Source organism: Pleurodeles waltl, chromosome 12 (genome assembly GCF_031143425.1).
Source record: "Pleurodeles waltl isolate 20211129_DDA chromosome 12, aPleWal1.hap1.20221129, whole genome shotgun sequence".
In the NCBI taxonomy this organism is placed as follows: Eukaryota; Metazoa; Chordata; class Amphibia; order Caudata; family Salamandridae; genus Pleurodeles; species Pleurodeles waltl.
Window position 1 is genome coordinate 170,472,262 of NC_090451.1, and position 15,595 is coordinate 170,487,856.

General features: G+C 41.3%; 1 protein-coding gene across 2 annotated transcripts in view; it reads left to right on the plus strand.

The window, feature by feature from the left end:
- The window catches only part of LOC138268325 (DNA topoisomerase I, mitochondrial-like), a 1,149,155-nt gene that overhangs the window by 1,063,273 nt on the left and 70,287 nt on the right, over positions 1 to 15,595 (plus strand). For both annotated transcript variants that reach the window (XM_069217851.1, XM_069217852.1), the window contains one exon: positions 11,837 to 12,022. In XM_069217851.1, the coding sequence (XP_069073952.1) occupies positions 11,837 to 12,022 (186 nt within the window). The remainder of the gene's footprint in view (positions 1 to 11,836; positions 12,023 to 15,595) is intronic.

Genomic DNA, 15,595 nt, shown 5'->3' on the forward strand with positions numbered 1-15,595 from the left:
CCAAAGTCTCAAACTACCTTATTTTGTCACTCCTAAGTGCCCCAGGGGTAGGGTGACTTGTAACTAGAAGCATGGACATGATAAAATATGTTTTATATGCCCTGGTGAGGGAAAAACTGCCAGTTTTATTTTTCCCATTGTAGTAGATTAGCTCCATAGGCTAATGGGAATACGTTAATAAAGTAAAACTATTACTAGGAAAGATCTTAAAATGTCCTTCTTGGACACAAAATGTTAGCATAAATCCAACAACATGGCCATGTTAGATTTATTATAACTAACACAAAAAAGGCTTCATTGAACTTTCTTTTCTGTAGGCCAAAATCAGCCTTCCAGTAGCTCTTCTCTGATTTGCCAGCCTCTGCCAGGCTGAGTCAAGCTGCCATAATGAGGTGTGAAGGGGCCTGCATTGAGACAATAGGACATCTGGTGGGTGGCTATCTGCAAGCTGCAGAGCAAAATGCAGGAATGGGGCTGTGAGGCCAAACTGGTTTTCAAAGAGAAAACAACAGGACAGGACACAGAGTAACCCCCACTTCCTGCCACCCGAGCTAGGTGGGAGCTCCAGTGATTAGATGTGTAAGGGGCCTGGAGGGGGAGTGTTAGGGAGATTAGGCCACACCAGTGGGATAGTTTAGCCAGATCCTGACCTCAAGGAGAGATTTTCTCCGTCTTGGATTTTGGAAGAATAGTGCTTCCTGGGATTCATTTTTGCCACATGTTACAGAAAGTGGTCACACCAGAGGGTGGCACCCTGCACCTCATTGGCCAGGGGTGCCTGCCTGCTTGCCATCCCAGGAACACTGGATAAATATGGGAGAGTTGCCTGGCAATTCTGAACACTGCTTTCACCTTGCAAGAAGGACTGCTATCCTGGAAACCTGGTCTGAACCCCAAAGGACTGCACTCTGAATGACTTCACCAGCTGCACACTGAGGAACTACAAGAAGTGAAGGGGTGGACTCCCTAACAGCAACAGGTTAATAGAGCTTCACCTGCACCATCTCCATCAAGAATACCACAGCTGGACAGCCCCCAGCTACAATTAAAGGAGTTGGCCAGGTGCATTCTCGGAAACACAGTCCCAACATCCCAAGGACCATCTCAGAGCTTCTAGACCCTTGGATTTGTTTTGTTGACCCCCCCAAAGGTCCCCACCTGGAAACTAAAAGGACTGCTGCCCTGCTGGACCCATGGACTGCACAAGAGAAGACTGCACTCTTAAGGACTGCACCTGCTGCATATTTTGGTCTTAATCCCAAAAAGGACTTTGCCTGGCTTCTAAAGAATTTAGGAGTGGATTCCTTGTAAGCGACCAGTATAAAGGAGCTACCAAGAATCGCCTGCATCAACTCCTGCCAAAGAGCCCAGCTTGACAGCGTTCAGTGGACATTTAAGGATTTGGCAAGGCACATTGTAGGAATTGTAGTCCCAAGGAGCAACTCTGATTCTGGAACCTTGGATTGGTGTTGTGGAAGACTTTCCTGCAGCAAAAATAAACTACTAGAAGTAAGTGTAAAAGTGTTACATCGTTGGCAGCCAGAACTCTTGCCTTTGTCCCCATCCAGCATGACCTTTTTTAACCCTTTGAGCGCTATTTGCTTCTAAGCGCTAGTTTTACTTTTAATACTTAAAAATTCATATCTCTGGGTCCCTAAATTGGATTTTTGTGGTTTTGGTGTCATTTTAATCATCGAAATATTCCCTATTTGTGTAAGCTGGTGTGGTATTTTTATTGTGTTGTCTTGCTTGTTTTGTGTATTGGTGTTTTTAAATGCTTTACACACCTGTCTGCTACGTTAAGCCTGTATGCTCTTTCCCAGCTAGCAATGCTTGAGCAAGGGATTAATTTACTGAGACCTTGACTGGACCTTATATTTTGATTGTGGTCTTATTACTAGTGGTGGGTAAATTCCAACCCCTACTAATAAACCACCTTCCAACACAAATTAAGAATGCTTTGTTGTAGAAGTGTATATCACTGTTTGCTGTATTTGAGAGTAAGATTTAGGTAGGGCCACTGGAATTTTGCTACAGTAGAGGACCAAATTTCTCAACAGGGCTGTCTAAAATTTGTGTAAGAAAATAAATGCAAATTATCTGGTGAAACAAGCAAATTTTGTGATGGTGTTATCTAGCTTTTTTACTTTAACACATGTTGATACAAAAGGGATCCTAACATAACAGTTTAGTCTAGCATGGAGGCACTCTTCAAAGTGGATACACTGCATGCAGATTGTTTCTTTCAGAAACGTTAGATCTGATTGCGATAGGAAGACATTTTTTATTAAAGTTTAAATTCTTCAGCATAGTGTGAAATGTTTAGCACACGCGGTAAATCTGTAATTGTAATAGTATTTATATAGTGCTTACTACCCCTGACGAGGCGTCACATCACTTTTCGGCAAGTAGCACGCTACTTCTGAACCCAAAAGGAATTAGTGGTGGATTAGTATAGGGAAATATGAGTACACTATACTGTTAATTTGAGCAGAGGATATGTACGTTTGTTAGTCGGATTGACTAGAGCAATGGAGGAATAGAGGAGGGAAGAATCCAGAAGTGTTAATTGGGAGTTCATAGTAATAGGATGAGGCTTGGGATGAGTGAAAGAGAGAAGGAGGAGGGGAGACTCTGTGGAAAGGGTTAGGGTGATCATAGTAGCAGGAGGAGTTTTGGATGAGTCAAAGGTGGGATAAATGAGGGAGAATTTATTAGGGTTGTTTTGGATATCATGGTAGTCAACTGAGGTTTGGGTGAGCTAGATGTGGTAGAGGAGGGAAGAGCTTAGGCACGATTATTTTGGAGATGAAAGGAGTAGAATGGGTTTAGGATGAGTCAGAGTGGGGATGGAGGATAGATTGATAGAGACATTACCTGGTGATGGGTAAACAAAGTAAAGCTCACAGGAGAGTACATTTATATTATTTGTATGTATTTATAATTTCATATATATATATATATGTCACTTTTGTAATCATTATTTTTATTTTCTTCAATTAATTTATTATTTTCTTTTTTACTTTAATTTACTTATTTATGATTTGAATTTAATTTATAAATTTTATTTTATTTATTTTTATTAAATTTTGCTCTAGCACAGTAGGACTAGAGAAATAAAAAAATAGATATGCAAATACATAAGGGAATATATGTTCAACAATATAATTGGTATAATAATATGAGAAGAAAAGTAGGATTGTATAAACGCATACTTTCAAGATTTGTAATATTTGAAGTTAATTAATAAGTGTAAATTTCGAACATTTATTTCTTTCCTCAATTTTTGAATACTGAAATGCTTATGATAATAAAACGTGATTAGGGGGATAAAACGATAGCAGGGATTCATAAGTATCTAATATAACAACTTATCTAGGAGCTATGCAATAGCCTATGAACATGTTAAGCATAGAATAACATACACATATATATGTATACACACACATACATAAACACATGCATAAACATACACACATATATATACATTCATATGCATATTTATTCATGAGTAAATATACATTTGTTAAACATGTTTAAAGAGTATGTGTGTAATTTATTGTTATGACATAGTAGCAGTACATATTTCCTAAAGAACTATACATATCTAGAATATACACATAATCAGATTAAACACATTTATCAACTCAGGCATATGCAGTCCATTACTGTCTGAATATGGTGGTTATGAAGAAAAGAGCCAATTCTTGAGTAGTCTTCTGAAGACAATATAGTTATCAGTGGATCTTATATTTGGGGGTAATGAATTCAATAGTTTGGCTGCTTGCATGGAGAAGGATGTACCACCTATAGTTTTTTTCTTGTATGGTGGTGTTCTAAGGCTGGGTGCCAATCTTGAGTGGAGGTTTCTTTGTTGAATGTATTTGGTTATTTTGTTTCTGATAAAAAGCAGTCCTGTTCCATGTATAGCTTTGTGGGTGATACAAAGCAGCTTGAAGGAGGATCTTCTGGCAACGGGTAACCAGTGTAGTGCTCTTAAAGCAGGGGAGATGTGGGCTTGTGGCTTTACATGTAATAGCTGCTTGGCAGCGGAGTTCTAAATACGTTGTCGTTTTTTCATAAGAGATGATCCATGGTAGAGGCCATTGGCACTATCCAGTTTTGATAGTACAAGAGAGATAGTAGCCTGCACCTTGTGTGGAAATCCGAGGTGGGGGAAGTGGCGTCACAGAGTCTTCAAGATGATGAAGCTTGTATGTGCTAATTTGTCCACTTGGGCATTCAGTGTTAACTTGGAGTCCATGGTAATTCCAAGGCTTTTAACTTCCTAGAATAGTTGTGGAGGTGGTCCAAGATCGTCAAGCCAGGCACACAGTGGGTCATAATTTTTCCACTCACCCCATATGAGTATTTTCGTTTTGGAGGCATTTAGTTTGAGATGGCTCCAAATCATCCACTAATCAACTGCTCTTAGGCAACTGAAGATTTGTGAGTTTTCAATGTCTGAGGCATTCCAATTTAAGTAGTATTTGTGTGTCATCTGCATAGTTGTAGCATGTGAGTTGAAAATCATTGATCAGTTCTGGTAATGATGATATGTAGATGTTGAAAAGCAAAGGTGAGATGATTGATCCTCGTGGGACTCCTGCTTTTGTGAGGTTTGGTTTGGACAAGAAGGGGGGAGAATAGATAATATTCTGTTTTGAAGGTAGGATTTAATCCAGTCGAGAGCAGTACCTTCTATGTCGGCTTCGTGGAGTCTTTTAATTAGGGTGTCATGGTCAACTGTATCAAAGGCAGCCGAGGTGTCCAAGAGAAGTAGTGCAGCAACTCCATTGCAGTCAATTGTGTTTTTAAAATCATCCAGGTTGCTATGAGTGCTGATTCAGTGCCTCTTCCTGGGCAGAATTCAGTTTGGTAGTCTGAAAGTATGGAGTTGTCTTCAATGAATTGTGACATCTGGGTGAATGCTGCTCTTTCTATCAGTTTGCCCAGGAAAGGTCCATTTGTGATTGGTTTTTAGTTGTTGGGGTCCTGCTGACCTAGTTTTGTTTTCTTTCATAATGGACACATGTATGCCTTTTTCAGGTCTTCAGGAAAAGCTCTTGTAGTTAGTTGATGATGATTCTTACAGGTGTGGCAGCAGAAGTAGATAAAAGAATGTTTTTGAAGATGTGTGGTGGACAAGGGTCAGAAGGGCAATCAGAAGGCCTGCTTGCTTTGACCAAATCCATAAATTCACCTTGTGATATTTGTTTGAAGGACTGTAGAGGCTGGGTTGGTTTATTCTTAGAGGGGATTTTAGGAAAGGGGTTGGTGCTGATGGTTTTCGTCTCTTTTAAATAGGAGTCCAATGTGTCTTCTTTGGTTGTGTAATGAGTTGCCAGTTTGTTTGGTTGCAGATTTAGCATTTTGAATTCTGTCTGAGTAGTACCTTTTTTTGTAGCTTTTTTTTGTTTGATGATTTGTATATTCTGTTAAGTTTGTGTAGCTGCAGTTTGTCTTGACTGTTATTTGTTTTGAGCCAGGTCTGCTGCAACCTTCTGATTTGTTGCTTTATCTTTTTAAGTTCTGTGTTTCTCCAGGGTGTTGGTTTTCTTTTGTCCTGTTTAGTTTTTCTGAGTGATATTAGGATATCAAAAGCTTCCTGTAGCCACTCAAAGTTTTGGAACAGAATTAGTTGTGTCTAGAACTGTGTTGACTGGTAGTTGTGTTTCTAAGTCATCAAAATTGAATTTGGTCCATGGCCGTTAGGTGCATGTATGTAAGTAGTTGTGGAGTGTGTTGATTTGTGGTGTTTTATGTCAAAGTTATCAAATGGCGGTCTGACCACGTGATTGGTGTGATGCTATGAACGGTAATAGTTCAGGCTTAGCAAAAATGACATCTAGGATGTGTCCAGCGATTTGTGTGGGATTGTGTACAATCTGATGTAGGTTCAATGTGAGTAGGCCAGTGGGGATAGCTTTTGGATGGGGCATATTGGGTTTGTCAAACCAAATATTTAGGTCCCCAAGAATGCATAGGTTTGAGTATAATGTAATAAGGTTTGAGACTGTATCTAGAAAAGTGTCTGGGAATGTTGAGTTGTTAGGTGGAGGTCTGTAAAGGAGGAGAAAGTTACAGGAGAAAGTTAGAGTAGGGTGGCATCTGGTGAGGAGGGCTTCACAACCTTGTATGCAAATGTTGTCTGTTTTCCTGAGATTTATTGCTTGTTTGAATATAATAGCTAGTGCACCTCCTCTCTTGCCCATACGGTTTTGTGTGATGGTTTGATAGCCCGGAGGAACGGCGTCATGCAACACTTGGGCCATGTCATCTCTTAACCATGATTCTGTTATGAATAGTAAGTCAGGTTGTGTGCCTGTGAGCAGGTAGTAGATGTTGTGCTTATTGTTTTAAAGTGATCTAGCATTTATGAGCTTGCAGTTTAGAAAAAGTGTTTTAGTGGTGGTGTTGTTTTGTTTAGGAGAAGGGTGAGCAGTATATTTTGAGCTTGCAGCAGGTGTGTTGTGATAACTATGTGAGGGTCACAATATTCCTGTTTTTCAATATAGTGTTCCTATAGCAGCAGGCTTAGGAGGCATTTTGGTGGGTCTGTGTGTGGTGGTGGTGGACTCGGTGGCTGAGACATGAGTACTTTTTTTGTAGGGTAGACTTATTCCGTAATAGACAAGGGGATGCAAAGTTAAGAGTGTCCTGTTTATTTTGTTTGTGTCTGTGTAGTGTGGAAGGAGTATGGGTTGGTGTGGTGGAGGAGCATGTGAATCATAATGTAAGGTTCTAAATTGTGCAATGGATGAGAGGCGGGTAAATGAATGTTGCTGTGTTGGGGTGCTTGTGGTAGATGTTTGTGAAGAGTGAGAGCGTAGGGTTAAAGATTGGTCCGGATTTGTATCAGTTGTGTAGTCATGAGGGTGGGAGTGGGTGTGACGGAAAGTGTAATAAAAGTTTGTGTTATTTTGATGTGCTGATGTGTGGTCTTTATTGTTTTTGTGGAATAGTGAGAGGGTATATTGATGTAGTGATTTTCTGTGAAGGTTTTGTATGTGAATTAGTGCTGGTGAGTGGTATTAGAGTATTACAGGGAGTGTTGATGTGTTTTGGAGATGTGTATGATGTGTGTATGAGGGGAGTTTGTGTTAGTTGTGATGACTGGACGCGGTAATGTGTGGAGTGTGAAGATTGTATGGTTGTGTGTAATTGGTGAGGAGGGGGAAGGGTGTTTGTAGATGGTGTGTTGGAATGCTGGATTTAGGTGTTGTCATGATAAAAGGGTGGCTGGCAGTACGAAATAGAAGATAGTGCTGTTCGTTTGTATGAACAGGGAGTGTGTATCTGGATGGCTGAAAGTATTTTATAATGTGGTTTTGTGTTGTGTGGGCGATGGCAGGTTGTGTTAGTGGGAATTGACAGAGTTGTGTTTGCTGTGAGAATGAAGGTGATTTACTGTTGTAGTTGTGGTGGATATGTGTTTAGGTGTGGTATATGGGGTTTTGTGTTGGTTAATGAGACATTGCAATCTGTATGAGGTCAGTTTGTGATGCAGGAATTGGATGTCTTTGCTGATATTGTGTCTGAATGTGTGTAGAGAGTTCCTTTCTAATAAATGGAAAATTGGGCAGCATTTCTGGCCCGGGCTCTACCAATCTCAAAAAGGCAAATGCCCTTGTCCGCTCCTCCCTTAGCTGAGACGCCCTGAGCCCTAGACTTAAATAGCCGTACCGGCCAATAGAAACCTAGTCCTAACCAATCTAACCAATTAGATTTGTAACCCTAAATCACACAACCAATTGATTCTGACAACCAATCACAACCCCAACCCTAAACACCAGGAGCCAATAGGAATCTTAACTCTAATACCAATCACAAACCCATCCCTAAGCCAATAGAAAGATCAACCCCAACAACCTATCGCAACACCATATGTAACAACCAATAGAAACCTATATAAGGGCCAGGTTTACTGAAGCCCCAGGCCTTGTGGGAAGGGAGGAGGGAACTGCTGCTCTATTCAGAATCTGCTTGGATACAGACAGGCTGAATCCACACTTCCCGAGTCTACTTTCTAGGTAGAGGAGAGATTGTTAAAAAACACTGAAATAGTGCTTGTCATGCATTCTTAAATTTGACTTTCAAGCTAAAACAGGTGATGCAGACCGTTTGTTAACACAATTTAAATCACAGAAACAGATTAAGCAGTCTCCTAAACACACTCTTGTTAGCCACTGAGGTGTATGTAGCGTTTTTTTTTACTTTAAAAAGGGGGGGGGGGCTTTATGCAGTCTTTTGCCACAAACTAGGAGGGACATTTCAAACAGTCACGGCTAAAAAACAGCACTTTGAAAGGCCAAGCTGCCTGAATCACAGAAAAGTCTACAGTAAACCGGTACAGGCAGCAGTAGAAAACACTTTGAAACAAATACGATTTCTCCAAAAAGTCTGGGGCCCCTTACCTAGGTCTCCTAGGAATCCTTGATCACTGGGCTGTATTAGGGTGCAGGGAAAAAGCTGGGCTCACAAAATTGAGGTGGCTGTCTTGGGGTTCCCTCCACAAACTTAAGGGGCCAGAGCAGCTGTGGGAGGAGGGCTCAGGTTGCCTGGGACTCAAAGTGCCAATCAGCTAAGCCCAGCCCCTGTTGGAAGGGAGGAGGGAGCTGCTGCTCTATCCAGAATCTCCTTGGATACAGACAGGCTGAATCCATACTTCCAAGCTAGCAGTCTACTTTCCAGGTAAGGGAGAGACTGTAAAAATAATACTGAAATACTGCTTATCGCGCACTCAGAAATTTGGCTTTTTCAAGGCAAAACAGGTGATGCAAACTGTTTCTAAAAACAATTTTAATCGCAGAAACAGATTAAGCAGTCTCTTAAACAAACTCTTGTTAGCGACTGAGGTGTATATAGCCTTTTTACTTTAAAAAGAAGGGGGGGGGGGCGCTTTATGCAGTCTTTTGCACAAAACACTGTAACCACACAATTGATGTTTCACTGGTGGTCCTGGCCAAATAGATATGTTGGGTATTGTTTGTAATGGAGGAAGCTCACTAAAATAGTAATTGTATTAGTAAACCCCTGTTGATGTTGACATATGGTCTCTGTTGGAAACGGAATGGCAGAGGGCTCTGATGGGTGCTGTCAGATTATAATCCTACCTCAAGTAGAGGTAGGCAGAAGACATTTGGAGCCTTTGCTGATGTTGAAGATTAAATAGCTGCTCCAAGAGGGGCCTCTGCTGCTGACTGGAATTACCTTAAGGCTATAAGATTGAGGCAGCAGGACAGTGTGCCATCTTTTATCTTGGAGTACACCAGTGAGACCAGTTAGAACATTTTCTGTGGTCCTGAAAAGAGCTGTGTATGAGTTTGTCTTCCACTGAAATCCATGACTGGTGCCTAAAGCATTATTTCACAGAGGTGGGACATTTGTGGCACAAGCACAGGAGCCATGTTTCTAAAACCGGAAATAAACCTTTCTCTCAAAAGTTTCAGTGCTGAGAACAACTCAAATGGACTACTGTTCCCTACTGGTCATTTTCTAAACCACATCCAAGGTACTATATTGCACTGGACCTTATGCATCAAACAAAGTCTTGTAAAATGCAACTAAGACATCAGATTCATTTACTTTGCATACTGATTAAGGCTTACGTTTGATCTCTAAAGTGTTCTCTTTCTAAGTTGCTTTGGAAAGTTTGTTGTTAGTTTCTTAACTTCAATGTTTTAAATGTTGCTTTTTGTACCCTACATGCGCTTTCTCAGAGGGAAGCCTATCGATGAGTGTCTGCTTCCATGAGTAACCCCTGGTTTCCCTATGCAAAATGCTTTTACTTTTTAGGAACTAAATTGTTGAACTTTGTGGGCGCTCCGCCACTGCTCACATTAAGACTGAGAGTAATCTACCTTCTATTTATCAATCTGGTTTTCCACAGTTAGCTATTCTGTTAGAATTGGTAGAAGGTGGACTTTAGACTGTTTTCTTCACAACTGATTCTTAATTAGTTTTTCTGGCTCTGTTTCCTGGTCTGCCCTGTAATACTGATTAGGCACAGGGAAGTGACAATTAGCCAGGAAAGTTTGCATACTAGGTAACCCCACCACCTTCTGTTAAGGTGACGGAGAATGAACTAGGCATTTACAGGTAGATAATATATTGCAAATATAGTCACTTAATCCTAAAACTTGTATAAATTGCTAAATTTTCAGCAACAGTGAGAAGAAATGAAAGTAAAGCTAATGGGTATTCAAAGCACCATTCTAGTGGTAAAAACTACCCCCTAACTGAAAAACCTGTTGTGTTGATCTTGATCAGAGGGCTAAAAAGTGGAGCACCATTCTCTGTATATTCCTGTGGTTTTCAGTTTGATGACACTGGATCTGCTTTATGGCACTTCCAACTACATACTGTGTAAGTGTAATGTCCTCAAACATGCGGTATCTATGAACATTGGGTTCTCAGCTGTGATTGGGGTGTTTGAAGATGGCAAGCACTAGACAGACGTGAGGCACCACAAATCTCAAGAGACAAAAAGAAGGCTCCATCTTCCCTACAAATAAGCCTTCTGCATTGCAAGCAATCCTGAGGATACAAATGGCCATTAAATGACATGCTGAGACTCTCTGGGTTGTAACATCACTTTTCGGTGTGGAAGAAGGAGTGAATGTAGATTAAAAACAGTAGCAATGAAAAATGTTTCTTTGGACAGCCAAAGACTTCTTCCCCTCCTTCTGTTTGCAGCTTGTAATTTCAACTATGGAGAAAGGCTAGCTGGAAGGAAAGCGCTTCTTGACCAAGCCACTGGTTACAGTAATACTCTCTTCTAGATAAAAGGACAGATATGAGTGGAAATGTATTTGAAAACAATTAAAACTGCAAAATAATTTGAGCGGAGATGAAAATTATGTTGGTGCGGTAGTCCTATTCATAGGCGTCAATTAGGGTAGCTAGGGTTAGCAACTGCTACTCATAAACTGCCCATTGATGCCTCTGCTGATGTTCTTGCTCTCCTTGGTCTCAGGAGCTCTGATACTGCACTTGCCGCCCCTGGACTTTGGAGGTCAGACATGGCTCTTGATACACCTGGACTCAGAAGTCATGAACTGCTTTCTGTAGTGGCCACGCCTTGCCCTTTCCCAAGCCCATCAATATTAGTTGGGAAACTGAGGGGTTAACAGAGGGCAAGTGCTCAACCTCTGGTGGGACTGGGTGCCACAGGGTGCACAGTGTGAGTTCTCCTACATCTGGTATTTTGGTGAAACAGCAATGCTTTCATCGGAATTTGCTCACCGGCTTGAGGTTTGTTTGCTGTTTAATCTAATTTGAGGGACTAGCTACAGGCACTAGCTGCTAGCGCTGATTTTTATTTCCGTTAAGGTACATACACCCACCCCTACATGCATAATTCGCTTAGTGGAAGGGGGGGCAAAATATATTAGGATTGAGGATGACCTATCATTCTCATGTATAAGAAGGAATTCGTTTTGGCTACAGATCAGGTTTGATGTACGTTTTTCCAAATTATTTCTCAGAACAGTTGGACTTAATGATCACCCATTTCGATTTATATGAGAAAACAGCTGTTTGCTCTCTACTCTTTGACCAATTCATATGAATGAGTTTTTCAAATTTAAATGCATCATTCCTTTTTAAAGATTCATGATGATTTGTCAACTTGGTCGAAAATATTAGTAATAAAAAGATGCGTTTCTTACAGGACTGAAGATGCAGTAAACCCAAACACATCCCACGTTTCCCACTCATGTGATATTTATGCAAATCCTATATGTCTCTCTTCATGTTGTCTTCTAAGAAAATGTATCTTGTAGACACCGGCTTACTGATAGTTAACCAGGTGGCCTTGTTTTTGCGTGTTTAGCTAGCTCTGAGAGCAGGTAATGAAAAGGAAGAAGGGGAGACCGCGGATACAGTCGGCTGCTGCTCCTTGAGAGTGGAGCACATCAAACTTTACCCAGAGCTCGACGGAGAGAAGCATGTGGTTGAATTTGATTTCCTGGGTAAAGACTCCATCAGATACTACAACAAAGTGCCAGTGAAGAAGCAGGTAAGAATGATTACTGGCAGCTGTAGAGGTACCATCTCTAGAGTTATTGTTTTGTAATCAATTGAGACCCGACGTTTTGAGCATTGCACATCCATGAAAGAGTGGGTTTATGTGGGAGGGAGGGCAGGTTCATCTTGTGTCCCTCCCCTCAGCACCCCACCCCACACACATACTTCCTGTACTTCCAGCTTAAACCGGAGGCACTTTAGGAATGCACGATCAGCTGCCACACTGGTGGCACACCTAGGTTGTGCCAAAAGATTTAACAACTTAGGATATTAAGGTAGGCAGTGTGTCTCTGTGCATGCCACGCCTGCTGCATGGGCCACCCTGGCTACATCTGTGAAGAAGATGCCAAAAGTATTGTAGGAGGAAAGGCAAACATCTAGAGTTATGGCAGGGTATGGGCCAAATGTCAGAACTCGTACCTAGAAGATAACATTATTTGATGAATTGTGAAGGCATGTGTTTCCATCACCATCACTCCCACATGTCCTGTTCCAAACTGAAGAAAGAGACAAGAAAGCCCTATCATCTGGGGTCCAGGTGCAAAACAAAATGGGGAAAGCACCTCTGGGTAATGTGGAGAAGAATGTGAAGACAGTAATACAAAGGTAAAAAAAAAAAGAAAACGAAGAAAGGAACCGAGCTAATTGCTTTTGAGTATATCCCCTATTGTTTAGTTTAGTTTAAAAGATTTGTAAAGTGCATGGCTACCCGGAGGCCTCCCAGCGCTAGAAGGTAAGTAACAACCCAGAAGCAGGAAACTCAAAAGGAACTATGTTGAGAATAAAAACATCTTTAATTTTTTTCGGAATGGTAGTTCCAAAGATTCTTGCCGAAGTTCTAGAGGTATGGAGTTCCAGAGGCAGGCTGCCTTGACTGAGAAGGAATTACCTCCCCATGACGATCTCTTAAATCGTGGTATATAAACTAGCTGGGTGGTAGAAGATCTCAAGGTTCTTATAGGCACATAGGGTGAGATGCTTTGTCTGAGAAATGTAGGGCCTTTATTATGAAGAGCTTTGTGTATCATGCATAGGGCTTTAAAGCAAATCCGCTGTTTTATAGGTAGCCAATGAAGGGAGACTAAAGCTGATTTGGCCTATTGATGTCTGGGTATATTCATAAGTAATCTTGCGGCCACATTTTGTACAACCTGCCGTCTCCTCCCTACATAATCAGGAGAGCTGAGAAAAAGGGAGTTACCATAGTCCAGACGTGAGAGTATCATGGCCTGAATAAGAATTCTTCTGGCAAGCTGGGGTAGGAAGTGATCACTGATATATACTCCTTTCTGGTCTTATCCAATCAGGAAGCCAATAGGGATCAGTACGTCAATCCCCAGCCTCCATCGGTTTCATTTGTAGCTTTTCAGCCCTTGTCAGAGACGATGGTTATGAATCATCTCCACAACATAAAATCAGGATCTCCCCTCGATCCTGCTCCTCCCACTATTCTAGCGCTGGCCTCCAATACCATTGCCCTGCCCTTGACAAATATCCTCAATCACCTTTTAATCTCCAGATCTTTGCCTCAATCCCTCAAACATGCTGTGGTCAAACCCCTTTTGAAAAAGCCTAAACTTGACCCTACTTTGCTCAGTAATTACAGGCCTATTGCTCTTCTCCCGATCCTGGCCAAGATCATGGAAAAGCATGTCAACAATCAGCTGACATGTTTCCTTGAGGATCATGAACTTTTAGACTCTACTCAAATGGGATTCAGACCCCAACACAGCACAGAATCAGCCCTATTATCAGTCACTGAAACCACTCGCCAATTGTTAGATAATGGAGGGCATGCAGCTATCATTAAACTAGACCTCAGTGCCGCTTTTGACACTGTAGATCACAATATCCTCCTTCAAAGACTTTCCCACATAGGAATAGAAGGCACAGCATTGGCCTGGTTTTCATCATTATTGAAAGGCAGAACCTTCCAAGTCCTTGACCGCTCATTTCTGTCTAAAATACTCCCCCTTACTTGTGGTGTCCCTCAGGGCTCTTCATTGAGTCCCACTCTCTTTAATATCTATCTTTCCTCTCTAGCCAAAATTGTAAAACCATTTGGCCTCTCTGTGGTTAGATATGCTGATGATACACAATAAGTAGTTTCTCTCTCTAATGCCAAGGACCCTTCTCTAACGAATCTTTCTCTCGGCTTGGCTGAGGTTGCCAAATGGATGACCAAGTCCAAACTTAAATTTAATGACTGAAAATCAGAAGTAATGATTTTGGGCAATGGTGCCCCTTCCAACCTCCTGGCACTACATCCAGATGTCTTCAATAATCGTTATGGGGAGGTAATTCCTTCTCAGTCAAGGCAGCCTGCCTCTGGAACTCCATACAACTAAAGGAAATAAACATTTGGGGAATCGATGAACACCCTTTTTTATTTCTGTTCTTATAGGAGTCCAACTCCTCTTTCAGTTATGTCTTATGAAGGTTTCCATTTTTAGAATCCTGTCAATTCTGCAGTAACATGAGTCAACTCATTGGATGCCCAGATAGAGTAGCTAAACAGTACTGCAGTTTAATACACAGCCAGTTTAATACAATCAAGTCATCACATTCAAGCGGGCATGAAGAAGGCAAAGACACCCACATAAATCAGATTTAGGATTCTATTAAAGCATTTAGTGGTGCAATTAATTTAAAAAATAAAAAGGAAAAGTGACATACAAGAAAGTTTGAAGTGGTAGGCTTTGGCTTACCAAGACAGACCTGACTCCAAGCCAAAAGAATGTGAATGGGACTGGAATGTGATATCACCTTATCAAGCTTTTTCTAAGCTTGTGAAAGAAATGGTCAGGAGTCCTAGGATAGTTCTCGACAGGGGCATTTTGTCTTAGATGAAGATAGTGGAGTGTAGTAGTCAAGACCCCTCTACAGAAGGACATGCGTGGGATTCAATTGGTTCATTAATACACTCTCTCCGCCTAGTTGCATTTCTCAAGCCTCTTCCTCAGCAGCCACATACTTGTGTCCCCCTCTCCTTGTGCAGGATCAGCCTAGCCAGCCATGGATACCATCTGATATACAGACTGCATGTCTCAAATTCTAGCTACATATGGTGATAAAACAACCACTGACAGGAGCACTGAAACGGGTGAAGTGTAAACTCCCTTCAACCCTGAAAAATAACAAAAAGTGTTACCGAACCATCCTGGGAAAGGAGAATAGAGGATCACTGGCATTTAAGGACATGCACATCCTTTAAATTGGCGGAATTGCTTTGATGCCTCCCAATCTTTCTCATCACAGGCTTTCGGTTGAAGAAGCTCGTGGCTCCTTTAGCTGGCAGATTTAAATTGAAGGAGGCGATAACATTCAACACATGTGCCTCCTTTGAAGATGCTTTTCCAGCTGATCCTGTTCATAAGATGATTAAGATATCCAGGAGTTGCTTTTATACTTGATTGTTCTCCCTTAGAAAGGAAGATCATGCTATGTGGAACTTTTGTTGTTTTATGGAAGAATCCTAAAAAGCGTGGGAAATGATTGGGACTGATAAAGCGTGGTCTTCCATATCCTTGGTTACAAAGAAGCAATTACAAATCTTTTTTTTTTT